Below are 16,833 nucleotides of genomic sequence, written 5' to 3' on the forward strand. Positions count from 1 at the left end.
TCCTCTTGATGCAATCAGAAGGACAGAAAAGGAAGTAAACCAGGAATAACAGTTATTTAATATTTAATGAGTATAACCTAATGCTTTGAAAGGACCAAATCACCTTTGTTCCACCTAAATTCATCTCAGCTCCAGCAGTGACAGTTTTCCTACACTCTGGAAAACACCAACCTAGAGAATTCTTGTACTTCTAGAAGTAGAATCCATGGCTTTTGTTGCTAAATGATTTAACCAAAGCCAGTTTCAGTCAGTTGCAAAATTGGACTAAAAAGTATAAGATGTTTAGTGTCTTTCAGCTCTCCGAGCCACTGAAGCCCACAGTCAGCTGAGTTGTACATCATTTCTGAATTGTTACAAAGTGACAGACTGGGTACAAGTGACAGACAGATCCCTCAAACCGTTAATGACCTCAGGGAACTGGGATTTCATTACAGATGTTTGGCAATAGAAAACAAATTTTGAGTAGTTGTCAAAATTAAACACCTGCAGATGAGTGATTGGATCTATCAAGTGGCTAATCAGGAGAGTCTTTTCTGTTGTTAATCATGTACAACATTTATGTGCACTTGATATTGCAAAAACCTCTAGACTGTCAAGTAGACACATGCCCAGGTATGAGTGCTCATGTCTTGACTCTTACAGAAAATTAATTGGCAACACAAATGTAATCATGTTACTCTCCAACTTAAATCCTTCAATGGTTCTCCTTGCCTGGGGGATAAAAATCCAAATCTCTAACACAGTCTTGAAAATTTCCCATGATCTTGCCCTTGCTTACCCCTTCTGCAGCCTCATCTTGTTCCATTCTTTCTTTTGCTCTCTGTTCTTTAGCCATACTGGCCTTCTTTATTTTCTCCAAACTAGTCCTATTCATGCGGTTTTGTTTGCCAAATATGCTCTTACCTAGCCCCCAGCCCCACCCCCATCCCACCCCCTTCAAGTGCTAAATGCTCCTCCATTCTTCAAGTCTCAGATGAAAGAGCACTTCCTCAAAGAAGTCTGCCCCGAACCCCTTAGATTAGATTGTATTCAACTGTCACAAGCTTCTCTGCTTCTTGACCACTGTAAATTATAGTTGAATTGCTGGATCGTGTCTTTCTACTCCACTGGTGTGTAAGCCCATTGAAGGCTGTGAGTGTGTATATCTCATCTATCCCTGTAGCCCTGGCATGCACCACAGTGTCTGGCACTAAATAGACATCACTAAGCAATTGTTGAATTAATGAATGAATGAATGGTTTCAGAGTGGTTCACAACTAAGAGTACAGAGTCCTCCAGAATAATTCAGTAATCTTGAGAGGATTTGGTATCATTTTTCAACTTTATCTGGATCATTCTCTTTTTCTGAATGTATATGTTCATGATATAAATCTTCCTGGGGGGCCAAAAGGGTAACCGAATCCTCCATCAAGGTGAGTGACATTCCAGGATCCTTGGTATAATTCTGTCATGGGGAGTGCAGCTGCCTCAAAGTAGGGCCACCGTAATATCCAGCCTCGTGGGTCTAGGTGAATCTTCACACAATCCTGCGGCACAGTAGGTCAGTGATATGAAGACATTCTCAAGCCTCTCATCTTGCTTTCTTTTAAGAAACAGATAAAGGAAATTTTATAATTTCCTGCTCAAGTAGCCACAGTGATAAAGAGAGGCAGTGGTATATTGCGAGGTGTAATACAAGGCCGCATGGTGTAGTGGAAAGAGCACCGGCCGAGGAATCAGAAGAACTAGGTTCTGGTTTTGACTGTGCCACTTGTTTTCTGAGTGACCTTAAGCATCTGGCTCTTTCTGGCTAAAATATCCTTCCCTTCTGAATTGGACAGATCTCTTGTCTATCAAATTTCTGTAGGCACCAAATGAGATAATAATTACAGTATACTATTTTATCTAGGAGTTGTTGCTTCATGTGTGAAGACAATTTGTAAACTGTAAAGTACTAGGCAAATTATGGTAATTTTGTCACTAGTCCTTAAGAGAAGTTTTATCTTCCTGATTTTGAATAGTATCTATTAATACAAAGTGAATTTTCTTTCCTGCTATTTGATGGCTGATAGAGATAGACCAGTTCTCAGCAGCCTCGTGGTAAAGGAGTTAAAATTAATTGTGATTCGTCCACATGCAAGAGATAATTGAGCTTTAACTTGACATGATGCACCTTCCTTGTTTTAATTCACTCCTCTATAATACGAAAACTATCTTTAAATAAAGTAGTCAATATAATACCTCTTTATGGGTCAGACTCTTGTTTGCACACAACACAGCAAAAGTTCAACATACGTAGTGAGGACCTGAATTGTGGGCCAGATCAGCTACTACCTTCACAGAATGATTTTAGAGGAAACATAAGTCATATTTCTCCTCACTGATACTCAGAAATCCCTTACTGAGACAAAATTTTTCTTTCCACAGTTAGACATGAAGGTGAAATTTAAACCTCCTTCAGATAAGTAATATATTAATAGTAAATTTTTACCAAGATGCAAAGGATTAATTGAAGGTATTTTTTTGAGAACAGCACTTGAGCAAGAGGGCATTAGACATATGCCATATGAAAGAAAAAAGGGAGAGCCAAAAAAGAACTAAATCCATCTTCTTCCTTTACTCATTTAGGTACTGAGATGTTGGAATGGATTTATTTTTAAACGCACTTTAAAAAAAAATTATCACAATCAAAATAACTGCTATAGAAAAAAAATATGGGAAGAAATAACTCCTATCTAAAGTAAATCCTCATAATGCTTTCTCGTGTTCTATATTTGTCAGAAATATGTACTAAATAGGAGCTGAGTTAACCCGCTTTCAACATTTTTTTCACTGCAGACTTATAAACGAATCTTTGAGAGACCAGCTATTGGTGACCATCCAGAAGACTTTCACATACACTCGAACCCAAGCTCAGCACCTGTTCATCATCCTCATGGAGTGCATGAAGAAGAAGGAATTGGTAGGTAACATTGTGTCCATGGGTGGCAGAGACCTCCCCACATTCCCTCTGTCTGTTTAACCATTTTCTTGAATCACACACCCACTGTTTCTCCTTTCCGGCCAAGCTCACAACCATCCTCAGCCTCCACTGGCCCCTGTAGCTTCCTCCCTTCAGTAGCTAAGAAACTTTTCTGCCTGGATCTAATGAAGTGTGGGCAGCAGGGTTCTAGCATCATTTGCTACTGAAGCTCACCTGAATGCTCCGATTGCCTCAACCCAATGAGGTGAAGAGAGAACATGGGTTTTCCTCTTGGAAAATGCTTCAGTTGATACTCTGTTAGGTTTGGAGTTTCACTTGACTTGTGAGACATGAATCACTGATGTGCTTAGTATCAATGATCTTAGTGACACAGGGTCCAGGCTGATCTGTTCATCTGTACAGGTGGAAAATGGAGAAACGTAGCCAAGGAAGGGTGGGAATTTCTGTAATTTCCGAAGTGTCCTTCAATAACTACTGAGACATTTCTTACATCTGGGGAAAATGTCTTAGAAGTGTGTCAGCACAGAGACCTTCTGTTACGGTGCACAGAAATAACCTGAGCTAACACTGAAGGAGTAGGCAGGGTGCCAGATTTTTCCATGTATTAGCTCACGTGATCTTGGTGACTGTCCCAATGTCAGAGGTACAGTTATTATCCTCACCTTAAGAAGCCCAAAGTCACCTGATGAGTAAATCAGGAACTAGACTAAAAACCATTGGTGGGCTTCCCTGGTGGCGCAGTGGTTGGGAGTCCGCCTGCCGATGCAGGGGACACGGGTTCATGCCCCAGTCTGGGAGGATCCCACATGCCGTGGAGCGCCTGGGCCCATGAGCCATGGCCGCTGAGCCTGCATGTGCGGAGCCTGTGCTCCGCAACGGGAGAGGCCACAACAGAGAGAGGTCCGCATACCGCAAAAAAAAAAAAAAAAAAAATTGGTATTTCATCTCTGTGGGAAGTATTTTTATTCAGAAATTGTCTCATTGAAGCAAATGCAGTGAATCACCCACTCTGGGTCAATTTGAGGTAGGCCTCAGTGAGCGGAGACTATTCTCAAAGGCCATGTGAGCCCACCTGCTGATGGGAGGCGAAGGAGCAGTTCAGACCTGAGCAGTAGCCTCACTCAGGCTTTGACGATCTCAAAGTCTGTGTAGGCATCCTGGAGTGATCATCTCCGGAGACGCAGGGGGACACAGCTCCTCCAGAGGGGCACCAGGGCCAGACCCTAAAAGGCTCAACCACAGGCAGGTAGGTGGTGAGGAGAAGAACTAGAGAGAGCTGCCTGCAGGCAGGGAGCTCCCTGGGCCTGGGCTGGAACTGTCTTGCTCATGATGGTGTCCCTGTGTATGTGACGGTGGCTGGCACGCACAGGTGCTCACTGAGGCTGCCAGGATGGAGGGAAAGAGGCAGTTTCTGAGTTTAAGGAACTAAATATTTAGAAAAAAAAGATTTGATTCAAATAAACAAGATCCAACTCCAGAAAGCATCACACAGCCTTTGTGAAAAGCCTTTCAGCAGCTTCTAGGTTTGGGAGGAGAGGAGTGAGGTGAGGAGAATGGGGCAACACCTCTAATCCTTGAGTATCCAATCTAAGTAGTCTGGCCGCCCTGCAGAGAGAAGCCCACGTGCAGACTGGGTTCACAGTCATGACCGCTGGTGTCCCAGCAGAGCCTCTGCCAATCCTGAAAGTGCCACTGGCGTCCTCCCATCTCGGAGGCAGTTAGCTCACAGCACTTCAGCCCATGTGCTTCCTGCACTCCCAAGGAGGGCATGGAACTGAGCTTCTGCATGCTTGCAGCAGGGATTTTCTCCTAACTGAGGATTAAGGATTTTCCAATGGTAAGGCCAATGACTGTGAAAGCTTACCAGAGCTATGCATTTCAGCAGTCCTGCAAGTTTCCTAGAAAGGCGGTGAGGCTTAAAATTCTAGGAACCAGTTAGAAGTCATAAAATCAAATGAGGCTGAATGTACTTTTCTGAGTACTTTACAGGGCTGTTCCCTGGGATTCTTTCTGTCTGATGATTATCTTGTTGCTTAATCATGGCCCCTGCTGTAAGGTCAGCTGCATTTTCATGCGAGATATTTATTCTAAGAAACGTGAGGTATCCCTAGCTCTAGGCTAAGGACATGTGATCTAAACAAGCAGTAAATTGTCCTGATTTCCATCCACATCTGGACAGAAATTAGGATTTTTAAAATCATAAATGTAATTTAAATAATTTCCATTTTTGAAGGACTATGTGTGTGGACAGTACTAGATGCTTTAGAAAGGAGGTGGAAGGAGGTAGGCATTATTTTTCTCAGGGAGGGAAAGAAAGAAACAGGGGAGGGAACTGAGGCTGGGGAGGTGAGGAGATGTGCACACAGCCAGGAAGAGCCACACTAGGTCTGTCCTGCTGCAGAGCCCAGGTACCTTGTCCAGGCCGCCTGGCTTAGCACACACAGCAGCATTGCACAGGGAGCTCCTCTTCACTTTTACATGCTTCAAGTTGCTTTTTTTTTTCTTTTCTTTTCTCAGTTAGGTAGTCTAGAGTTTTTATTCCCCCACTGGAGATTTAATCCATCAAGTATTAGGTACAGAGTTTCTTTGCAACTTTTTTTTTAATTGAAGTACAGTTGATTTCCAATGTTTCAGGTGTACAGCAAAATGATTCAGTTTTTTATATATATATATATATAAAGAATTTTCAGATTCTTTTCCATTATACGTTATTACAAGATATTGAATATAGTTCCCTGTGCTATACAGTAGGTCCTTGTTGGTTTATCTATTTTATATATAGTCCTGTATATCTGTTAGTCCCAAATCGCTTATTTATCCCTCCTCCCCTTTCCTCTTTGGTAACCATAAGTTTGTTTTCTATGTCTGTGAGTCTATTTTGTTTTTAAATAAGTTCCTTTGTATCATTTTTTTAAATTCCATGTATAAGTGATAGCATATGACATTGGTCTTTCTCTGTCTGACCTGCTTCACTTAGTATGTTATTCTCTAGGTCTGTCCATGTTGCTGCAAATGGCATTCTTTCTTTCTTTTTTTATGGCTGAGCAATATTCCCTTGTATGTATGTATATATATATATACCACATCTTCTTTGGTATACTTAGGTTGCTTCCATGTCTTGGCTATTATAACTAATGCTGCTATGAACATTGGGGTGCATGTTTCTTTTTGAATTAGTGTTTTTGTCTTTTCCGGGTATATATGCCCAGGAGTGGGATTGCTGGATCCTATGGTAGATCTATTTTTGGTTTTTTAAGGAACCTCCATACTGTTCTCCATAGTGGCTGCACCAGTTTACATTTCCACCGATAGTGAAGGAAGGTTCCTCTTCAAGTTTCTTTTGATTTCCTTTACAAATGAAGTGGGATGTCATATCCTGAGGTCAACCTAACCATTCATTGCCAAGTTCAATTTAGGGATTTGGTTCTAGAGCTGATCATACATCTTTCTCATCCCAGCATCCTATTAACTATGTCATAAAGATCTGCACTATAGATGCTTGTGAAACCCAGGCCTCTGGGCTGTGTGACCTTATGGAAAATACGCATTGATGGGCCCTTTGTGTGAGTGCTTTCTACTAACTTCATATTGTTCTTAAAGAAATTCACTTCTCCTCTGCTTACTTCCCAACTTGGGTCAAAACACCTGAAATCCTGTCACCTTCTGAGAAGATAAATCCCCCTAGAAACCAAGCCATGAACTAAATTCCATCATTGTTATTGAGGAAAAAATTTAAAGTAAAGCAATAAAAACTGTCCCCAGCCAGTATAGTAATTTGGGGGCAAATGTAAGGGATCAGTGGCCCTCCACCTCCTTCCTCTCAAGAGGAATCTGGTCATAAAGAACATCAGGACAGGAAAAGTGGGATAGCGTACTCTGAGGCTGATTGCGTGTGTAGAAACCACAGAGCCTTTTAGTTCCAGAGGACAGTGCCACCTCCTGCCTCTTGGAGCTCCTGCAGAAGCCTCCCCCCATCACCACTTCCAACCCACCAGTCCCAGGCTGGGCAGTACCTTTGCTCCTGACACTCCGTAGTGATGGGGTACTGGTCAGACTCAGCAGTGTAAGCCCCATGGTACGTGTGGCCCTAAACAAGTCATGGTGGAGGATGGCACCCGCCTGGCTCCTAGTTCACTACTTCCACTTACACACTGATGGCTCCTCTAATTTGCTACCCTTCTCTCCCAGCCGTTGGACCTGCTAGGGGCCAGTGCTGTTCGTCTGGCCACCACTTCCCAGTCACACCTGAGGATCATGTCTCCACTCAAGACTGATGCTGCTCTAAAATCCAAGACTTTAAATTCCATTCCCACCTCCAAATACAGTCACCCTCCCCTCCCACCACCACCATCACTTTATTCATATCAAACTTGAATGCCAAGCTTTTCCATAATTTGCTAGTCTGAGATCAAATTCTTGAGATCATCCATGTGGGAGCATAGTTTAGAGTGTGGTTTTCTTTGTCCTGCTCCCAGTTGAGAGTCCAAGCCATCACTCCCAAAGCTGAGTCATTGGTTCTAATTCAGTTAGGTCTTCAGTCATACTGGGCAATCTCTTTATTCATCTCTAGTCAATTCAGAATGTACAAGAATGAAGATAAACTGATTTTTTAAAGACATCAGATGTCAAGAATCTACCAAAGATGTCTACAGGTATAGAGAAGAGGTAGTTTGGGGAGAGTTGGAGGGGACCTGCTACCTACCTTTCTTTGGAAAATGATGGACACGTGCAACCTGAGAAGCTAAATTTAAGGAATAGGTCACTATTATGTCCTAGCAGCTGAAGCTATATAGCATCTCAATATCATCACATTCTCACTTGGGTAGGGCACCTTAAGGCAAGGAAAAGCCAAGGACATAGAAATGTGCTAATGGAATAAACTGAAGCAAAGATATTAGGTCATCAGGTTTGTGTCCTTTTCAGTAACTTCTCTGTAGCATTTGATGCTGTTAACTCCCCTTCCCTCTTTCAACTTACATTCCTGAGGAGTCAGTGATGTTAGACTCTGTAGATTCTGTTTCCTTGCCATTTCTCTTACAGTTCATATATCTTTCTATTGCTAGTTCCCCTTCTTCCTCCCCACACTATAAAAAGATGTTTATCAAAGATCAGTTCTTGGGGCTTCCCTGGTGGCACAGTGGTTGAGAGTCCGCCTGCCAATGCAGGGGACACGGGTTCGTGTTCCGGTCTGGGAAGATCCCACGTGCCGCGGAGCGGCTGGGCCCGTGAACCATGGCCGCTGAGCCTGCGTGTCTGGAGCCTGTGCTCCGCAACGGGAGAGGCCACAACAGTGAGAGGCCCGCGTAACGCAAAAAAAAACAAAGATCAGTTCTTGGCTCTTTCCCCTTTCATTCCTTATTCTGACCTCAGTTATCATTTTGAGACAATTCCCAAATTACACATATTAAGCCTTGTCTTCCTCCAGTCTCCTTCATTTCCAAAGTCCATGCTCTCAGACATTCCCTTTCTTCCTTTCCTATCACTCTTCCCTACTAACGTGGTTTCCCCTAATCCAGTATCCCACCAACAATCCATTTTATACACTGCAGAGGTTGGCAAACTTTTCTGTAAAGAGGCAGATGGTAAGTATGTTAGGTTTTGTGTACTACATGCAGTTCTGTCATATAATTTTTCTGTTTGTTTGCTTATTTGTTTTTAAACAAACCTTTAAAAGATAAAAACCATTCTCAGCTTACTGGCCACAGAAAAACAGGCCATGGACCAAATTTGACCCACAAGCTGTGGTTTGCTGACCCCTGCTATGTAGTAATGCCAGGTACTCTTGCTGGAGCAGAGAACCAATAATCACATCAATCATTTGAATATGAAGTATAACGTTTTGCTTATAGTTCCAGCCTTACATTCCATCACTTTTTTATGGACCCCTTACACTAACCAAACTAATCTTGCAGTCATTTTTTTATTTCCTACTTCCCTGAATTTGTTCAAGTTTAGAACCCTCTGTTTAGACGTAACCAGTTGCCAAACACATGCAAATACATGCATGTACATGCACACGTGCACACACACACCTAGAAAACACCTCACTCCTTTATTTGCAACTCTCTTGTGGTACTTATCATTTATACCTTAAGTTATTTATGTGTATCTCTAACTTCCCATGTAAACTCTTAAGAGCAGAATCTCTGTCCAATTCGTTATTCTCACTCATCCCTAGCTGTACTTAGTAGCATAGCATATATGTAGCAGATGCTCAATAAATCTTTGTTTAATGGATGAGTGAGTGAATGAATGAATTCAGATGAATATACATTAAGGCAGAAAGATACAGATTCAGTATCCATAAATTGCCCTAAAAATTTCATTTACACAGCAGCATGTCTCCTTAGGGCATCATAGATATGGTTTATGGACATAGATTTGATTCAGGGCCATCTGCTTAAGTTGCTGGACCTATGGGAGGTATCCCAATGCAGTGGTTATAAGGAGCAAGCTGTAGAAGCAGACAAACCTGGATTCCAATTCTGGCTTCAGTGCTTAAGAGACCTAACTTCCATTGAGGCCCAGGGCCCTCAGCTTTAAAAGAGACTGATAATAATACCTGTGTGTTCCAGGATCTGCCACATTTAGAGCTTCTTCCTTACTGGTACAGATTATGCTTTGATTCTTTTTTTTTCTAACCACAATGAGACAAATATCACAATACCAAAAGATTAAAACTGGCACGAGGATTTCACATGCCCTATGTCTATGCCCTACCAAGTCCAAGGCCAAGCAGTACCCAGACATCACTCACGTGGCTTCTTGTCCTCTGCTTGATGGTCCCAGGCTCCAGAGCTGATGAATATCCGCTAGACACTGGGGAAGGCAACAGAGGGGTGTTTTCTGTGCCTTACAGGTGAGTCTTTGGAGGCCCAACTCTGCTACCTTCCAATGCAGGGAGATGTATTACTTTTATGAGGGCATATGTAAAGCATATGCTGATGTCCCATCACAACTCTCTAACCACATTTGGGAAACTGAGAGACAACTCTCTACTTGTCATTTCATAGATTCATAAAAACCAAGCAAGCATGACTTCTAAACAAACAGGTTTCCTCTTCTTTCGCAGATGGGTATCCTATATCTGAGGAAGAACCACAAAGTGCAAGATGTTCCTTGCTTAGAAAAATAGATGTTTGTAAGACTCTTAATACCATAGACAGGAGCAGTTAGCGTACCTTGACGCATTGATACCTTAGCATCGTGTAGGAGATATTCCTGAAGATCCCAGTTACCCCTCCACCACCCTGGGATGCTGGGAGAGTTGAGTGTTTCAGCCTATGCAAAGAATGTTGGCACAGTTTGTGGCTCCTAGGAAATACTCAGTAACCTCAGCTATCATTACAGTTATGTGACAAGTCACTACAGATGCTAATCAGAGTACAAGCAGATACCTGCTCTTACCCTCGTTTTCTCCCTAGTCCTATCGATAGTTATAATTGTCACTGGGGCACAGTTTGACTTGAGTCACTTGTCATCCATCTTCACGTTCCGTCTTCCTTCCTTGCTCATCACCACGGATAGAGAGGACAGAAAAGAGGAAACATATTTATATGTAAACTCCCATGTGATAGGAGAGGAGTGAGCCTGCGCCTTCCCTGTTTAACACCAATGGCCAAACAAGTGCAGTAGGTCTCGTGTGGTCATGAATGAAATAAAACCTCTTAGAGCTGAAAAAAGGCTTTTTAGGCCAAACGGCTGAAAGTCAAAGTCATGTATCAAGTTTAGAAAACAGTTCTCTCTAACACAGTGTATGGGGAGAAATAGAAATGCTCTTTGAGATCAATGCTGAATTGTACCTAGCTCCTTTTAAGTTCATTTGACTATCATCGTAACAATTTAAATCCAAACGTCTTAAATGAGATGGAAAGAGGATAGAGGAGCAATATTGTTCCATTAAAAATGTTTTCATATTAGTTCTCAAAACACACTGAGTTACTGATTAATTTTTGGAAGTTCTGAAACTCTTTTAGGTGATAGACTATCACTATTCTAGGAATAAGGATGATGAAGGCTTTGGAGTCAGTTTGCCTGGCTTCAAATCCCAGATCTGTCATTTAATACATGCCATTAGCAAGTTATTTAATCTCTTTAGTTTTCTCCTCCAGAAAGTTGAGATAATAATAATATTTATGTTATGGGGTTAATTATAAGGATTAAATGAGTTAACATATGTAAAGCATTCAATAAATACTTTTATTGTAACAATGATGATGATGTCTATATAGCACTTTATTTTTAATGAAGACAATTTTCTTGTCATCTTATTTGATACTACAATCAACCTTGCTAAGGTCAGTATTAGAATCTCCATTTTACAGCGAGAAACCAAGACTCAAAGACTTAAGTGACAGGCCCAACGTCATGTAGCTTAGTCAGTGGCAACCCCAAGACTTGAACCAAGAACATCTTTCTGCAAGTCCTCTGCTCTTTCCACCATATTTCAGCTGATTCCATATTCAAAATATCAGGTATGACCAAGTTAAAATGACTTTAAAGTAGGAGCCAATTTTCTCTTTCATTCCTAGAATAATCTGAACAAATATTTAGTAGATTTTTAGAGTCCTGGAAGGAAAATAAAAGAATACATTGTTGGTTGATATTCCTGGAATGCCCTCTGCCCCTGTAGCCATTATATTCCTACAAGGAAAATGTAAGTACAGTGTCCAAATCACTTGAAATTTCTGCATCAAGGGCAAAGTGAAATTATTCTTTTCCAGCATAATATCTTAATCAGACTAACTAGAAGTCCCAATTAGAGATCAACTCTCCTATGTCTTCTCACAAAATATTCATTGAAATAAAAAAGAAATTTGAAGGAAATGTCATTTACACAATTCCTTGCCAAGACAGCTGATCATAATAACACCTTTCATTTAATGATGTATAATAACACTTTATAATAGACAAAGGTCTGTTGCACTCCTTGTGTCATTTGAGCTGCACAGCAATGGGACAAGAATCATGTCTATTTTTCAGCTAACCAGAAAAATGTAAAAAATTGGGAAAGACCAGAGAAGTATACAGAAAATGGCCATCTGATTTATAACCCCACTATCCAGGTCTCACATTCTCTCATAACCAATAAAAATGCATAGAACTTTAATGCTCCTGACTTTTTTCAACCATATTCATTAAATATTAGTAGATTAAGGCAAAGGGAAAATATAACAAGCATTAAAATATAAATAATTAAATATAAATAATGCACAAAAATAAACATATTATTGTATTATATTATTCCTTTAGGAGCTGACTTACTAAATGGTTTACATGACAATTGGTTTGAGTTCCAACTCTAGGAAGACTCCATCTCACCTCCAGTCTGCATTTTCCCTCTGCCTCCCTGGTCTAGGGTCTCACCATGTTCACCTAGACCATTGGTGTCTACTTGGTCTCACCACCGCCAAGCTCTCCATTCCAACTGACACTCAACTGCTGAAGGATTCCTTTTACAGAGCATCTCTCATAACATAACCTCCCACCCACTCAGAAGTCCCCATCGCACTCTCTAGTGTTTCCCAAAGTGAAGAATACCTACTGATGATTGCATGAGATCATTTTAGGTAGAATGCAAATTCATATTTTTATTTTAGGAGATATAGTTTTTTGCATATGTATTTGAAATGATTACAATAAAATGCAAAATATAAGTATATATTAAGCCTTTAAAAATATAAGTTTTAAAGGGGGATCAGTTTGAAAAAAAGATCTAATTGTCATGTTGGGATATAGATATGGCCAAAAGATGAAGATTGTACAAGGATGACTGTAGGCTGGAACATACTGGCTTTCAGAATTAAGGTGCAGCTTCTTAACCTAGAATTCAGGATCCTCCGTGATCCAGATCTAGTCCTCCTTTCCAGGCACAGCTACCAGTACTACTACTCTTGTCCCTTATACTCTAGCCTCTCCATACCTAATTTTCTTTGAGGAAAAAGACTGTGCCTTATACATCTTTCTGTATTTTGTGCAAGCTCTTGAATCCTCTCTCAAATGTTAAATGCAGTAGGCTCTACAAGCACCAGGATGGATTCTTCACCCCTACCCTACAGCCTATTCCCAAATAGGAATTTTTCTGTTGTAAATAGGAATACATGGGCTAGTGTTTTCCCTGAGTTCAATAGGCTAACAATTCTTAGCCTAGTGTTTAAGAACAACTAGAAGTCTCTAGGGAGTTCTGCGAATCCCCTGAAAATATACATAAGATTCTGTGTGTGTGTGTATGCCTTTAATGGAAAGAATGCATTCAATTCTCAGATTCCCCAAGGTACAAATAACCCCAAAGAGTTAAGAACCACTACATTAGAGACCTCTCCATGGTAGCAACCAAATTAGAATCATGGGAGCCATAAACATTGTCTCACATTCCTTTTAGTTCCTCAGAGATAATCCCATTTGGATAAATATTTAAACTCTGAGAAATTTTTAAATGTGTGAACCTCCACATTTCTCAATAAGAGTTTGTACACGTAATTTCTTCCATGCAAAACAGTCAATCATGCATCTCAGGAAGTCATCAGCTTATAAATGGGCTGTGATCCAAGGATCTATTTACAACCCAGAATCCATTTTCTCATAAAGCAATGTAAATAATTTAGCAAAATTCTGGTTTGCTATAAAGAGTCTGAGAACAAGAAACCAAGAAATGTAGTAGGAAAGAAGGAAAAGATTGTCATTCCCTTCTTTGGGACATCCCCATCTTGTTCCTCCATTGTGACCCATCTCCCACCTCCTACAATTCCAAGTCCTCCCTGCAGAGCATCTTGTCTGGGAACCTGGAATCCCAGCAGCAGGAGTGATAGTTCTTTGACCTCCATAACATACTTGAGCTTCCAATAGAGGAAACTTATTGAACCAAAGGAATTATTGATTAGGGGACTTTAAGGTACTATAACAAATGAAGGGGGAAATACAGGTGGGAAGGGCAATGAAGAGGTAGGATGTTGAGTCTTTTTTGGAAATCTTCTGATGTCAACTGTCATATTCAAACCATTTCCAAACTCTGCTTCCTACAGCATCTTCATGATGGGTAAAGGCAAGAATAAAAAGCATGCTGAATATGACAGACACCAGCCCACCCTTTCTCTGTTTTAAATTCATCTTAGTTCTGTAACCCTTCTCCAGTAACAGTTCATTCAACTAAAGATCATAGGACTAAAGTTTGAAAATCACTTCTCCAAAATAGGTGTTTCCCAGCTTATTCCCTTTTTCCACTTCTTTTTTTTTCACAGCTCTTTTGTAAAAATTTTATTGAAATATAGTTGATTTACAATGTGTTAATTTCTGCTGTGCAGCAAAGTGACTCAGTTTATATACTTTTTCATATTCTTTTTCATTATGGTTTATCACAGGATATAGCATATAGTTCCCTGTGCTATACAGTAGGTTCTCGTTGTTTATCCATCTTATGTATACTAATTTGCATTTGCCAACCCCAAACTCCCAATCTTTCCCTTCCCCACCCCACCTCCCCCTTGGCAACCACAAGTCTGTTCTCTATGTCTGTGAGTCTGTATCTGTTTCGTAGATATGTTCATTTGTGTCGTATTTTAGATTCCACATATAAGTGATATCATATGGTATGTGTCTTTTTCTGACTTAACTTCACTCAGTATGACAATCTCTTAAGTCCATCCATGTTGCTTCAAATGGCATTATTTCATTCTTTTTTATGGCTGAATAATATTCTATTGTGTATATATATATATATATATATATATATATATATATATATATATACACCACATCTTCTTTATCCATTAATCTGTTGATGGACACTTAGGTTGCTTCCATGTCTTGGCTATTGTAAATAGTGCTGCTATGAACATAGGGGTGCGTATGTCTTTTCAAACTATAGTTTTGTCCAGCTGTATGCCCAGGAGTGGGATTGCTGGATCAAATGGCAACTCTATTTTTAGTTTTTTGAAGACCCTCCATAATGTTTTCCATAGTGGCTGCACCAATTTACACTCCCACCAACAGTGTAAGACACTTCCTCTACTTCTGATTCCACAATTTTACTCAAACATGTAAGTTTTGGTTTTGACCCACAGTGTGTGCAGGAGGAAGAGGGGAGTGGAGGGTTGCCGGGGGCGGGGGGGGGCGGATAAATGGGAAGGAGCTAGAGAGGCTATTTGTATGTGTGGATTATTTGTAAACCAGGTTTCTGAAACCAGATACTTTCTGCTTTCTCTTCCATGCTAATCAATGTGTATAAAATACCTTCTATCATTTGATCTCATTCAGCCACACTTCCTTCTATATTAGTATTTATGCTTCTTATTAGATGTGAGGCTCAGTAAATGAATACATTCATCAAATTCCAAGGTTTCAGGCAGGGCCATTAGCCTGGTGTTGATCACATGTTGCCCAATATATCATTCTCCCAATTCATGATCTGCCTTCCCCAAACCCAAACCTTGACCTGAGAAAATTTTTCCCAATCAGAAGACAAACATACACTGCATAAAGAGCACTCCTACTACTATTATCTCTATCATTTATCTTTGGGTTTTTACTTGACCATCTTCTCCCTTAAAGGGAATTTAAATATTTTACCCACTAATCTCCTCCTTTACATTAAATAATACTTCCTTTCTTTTTCCTTCTCATTTGGCCTTTGTATTTTCTTTATTCTCAGCCCACTTCTACTGTTTGTTGTCAGCACATGGCTATCAACTGTAGGGCCAGTGCTCAGGCCTTGTTCTGGAGCTGGTCTGTCATCTTCATTCCATAGTAATGTGACTAACACTTCCCCCGTCCTTGTGGGCCTTAGCATTGGCCCATGGCAGCCACATTAGTTTCCTTACCCTACTTCTTCTCGTTTTTAATTCATAGAAACATAGACACATAGTTCACAGAAGTGTAGAGGCTCGGGGTGTTAAGAAACCGCTTAATAGTGATTCTCAACCTTGGCTGCACATTAGAATCACCTGGGGAGTTTTACAAACTGCTGATGTCTGGACCCCACCCCTGTGAAATAAATTAAAAGTTGCCTTATGTGAAACTCCTCCTTTTTCAAAGATACCAGCAAATGAAGTATCCTGATACAATGAGAGCAGGCCTGGTGGGGGGCTGGGCAGAGAAAGAGAAAATTATTAAGTAAAACTGGCCCCAAACTGACTTGATTTTAAATGTTGTGATCACATCCTCCTCCATGCGCTCGGCCATGACTAATAACAGTGGTGAGAATGACTGTTGGGGTCTCACACCACATCATGGGCTGTCTGCACATGCCAGCGACGAGCCATTCAGTGATAAAAGACAAGAGGCTCAAGGCGTCGCCGACTGGTGGAGGGAAGGGAAGAAAGGAGTGAAGTGGAAGAGGAGGGAGGAAAGGGAGTAATTCATCCCTAGCTTGCCAGTTGCTTTTTGCAATTTTATCTTCCCTACAGAAGAGGCAAATAATGCCATCCCTATTTTTACAGACAGAAAAGTTGCTTGGAGTGACTAGAGGTCACTCAGCTAGCAAGTGGTCTGATCAGGCTTCCCCCTACCACTCCTACCTTACTGTCGTCACCTGTTCAAAGTCTACTGCTCTGGTTTTGAAGGTCAGGGAACACAGAGCCTCCAGATCTGAGTGAAATAAAGTTCCAGGTGGGAGGAAGGGCAGCCTCCACCCAGGGGGAGGAGCATTACAGCTCTCAGCCCTCTGGGTAGAGGCAGGCTGACTTGGGAGCCAAGAAATGGAGTTTGAGTTTTTCTGGCAGTGGTTGGCCTCCAAGGGGACCTGGGTCAGGGGAAAAACAAATTCCACCAAGCAGGTTCCAGCAGGCGCTACATGAATGCAAAGTCTGGAGTATGAGTCCTTTTGCCAGGCTTCCCCAGGAAATGGGCTGGAGGAATTCTGTTACTGAGCTAATGGG

At 41.1% G+C, this 16,833-nt stretch overlaps 1 protein-coding gene across 7 annotated transcripts in view; it reads left to right on the forward strand.

The window, feature by feature from the left end:
* The window catches only part of TRPM3 (transient receptor potential cation channel subfamily M member 3), a 523,188-nt gene that overhangs the window by 347,856 nt on the left and 158,499 nt on the right, over positions 1 to 16,833 (forward strand). For all 7 annotated transcript variants that reach the window (XM_060300848.2, XM_060300849.1, XM_060300850.1 and 4 more), the window contains one exon: positions 2,818 to 2,941. In XM_060300848.2, the coding sequence (XP_060156831.1) occupies positions 2,818 to 2,941 (124 nt within the window). The remainder of the gene's footprint in view (positions 1 to 2,817; positions 2,942 to 16,833) is intronic.

This window comes from Globicephala melas, chromosome 6, assembly GCF_963455315.2.
Source record: "Globicephala melas chromosome 6, mGloMel1.2, whole genome shotgun sequence".
Classification (NCBI taxonomy): domain Eukaryota; kingdom Metazoa; phylum Chordata; class Mammalia; order Artiodactyla; family Delphinidae; genus Globicephala; species Globicephala melas.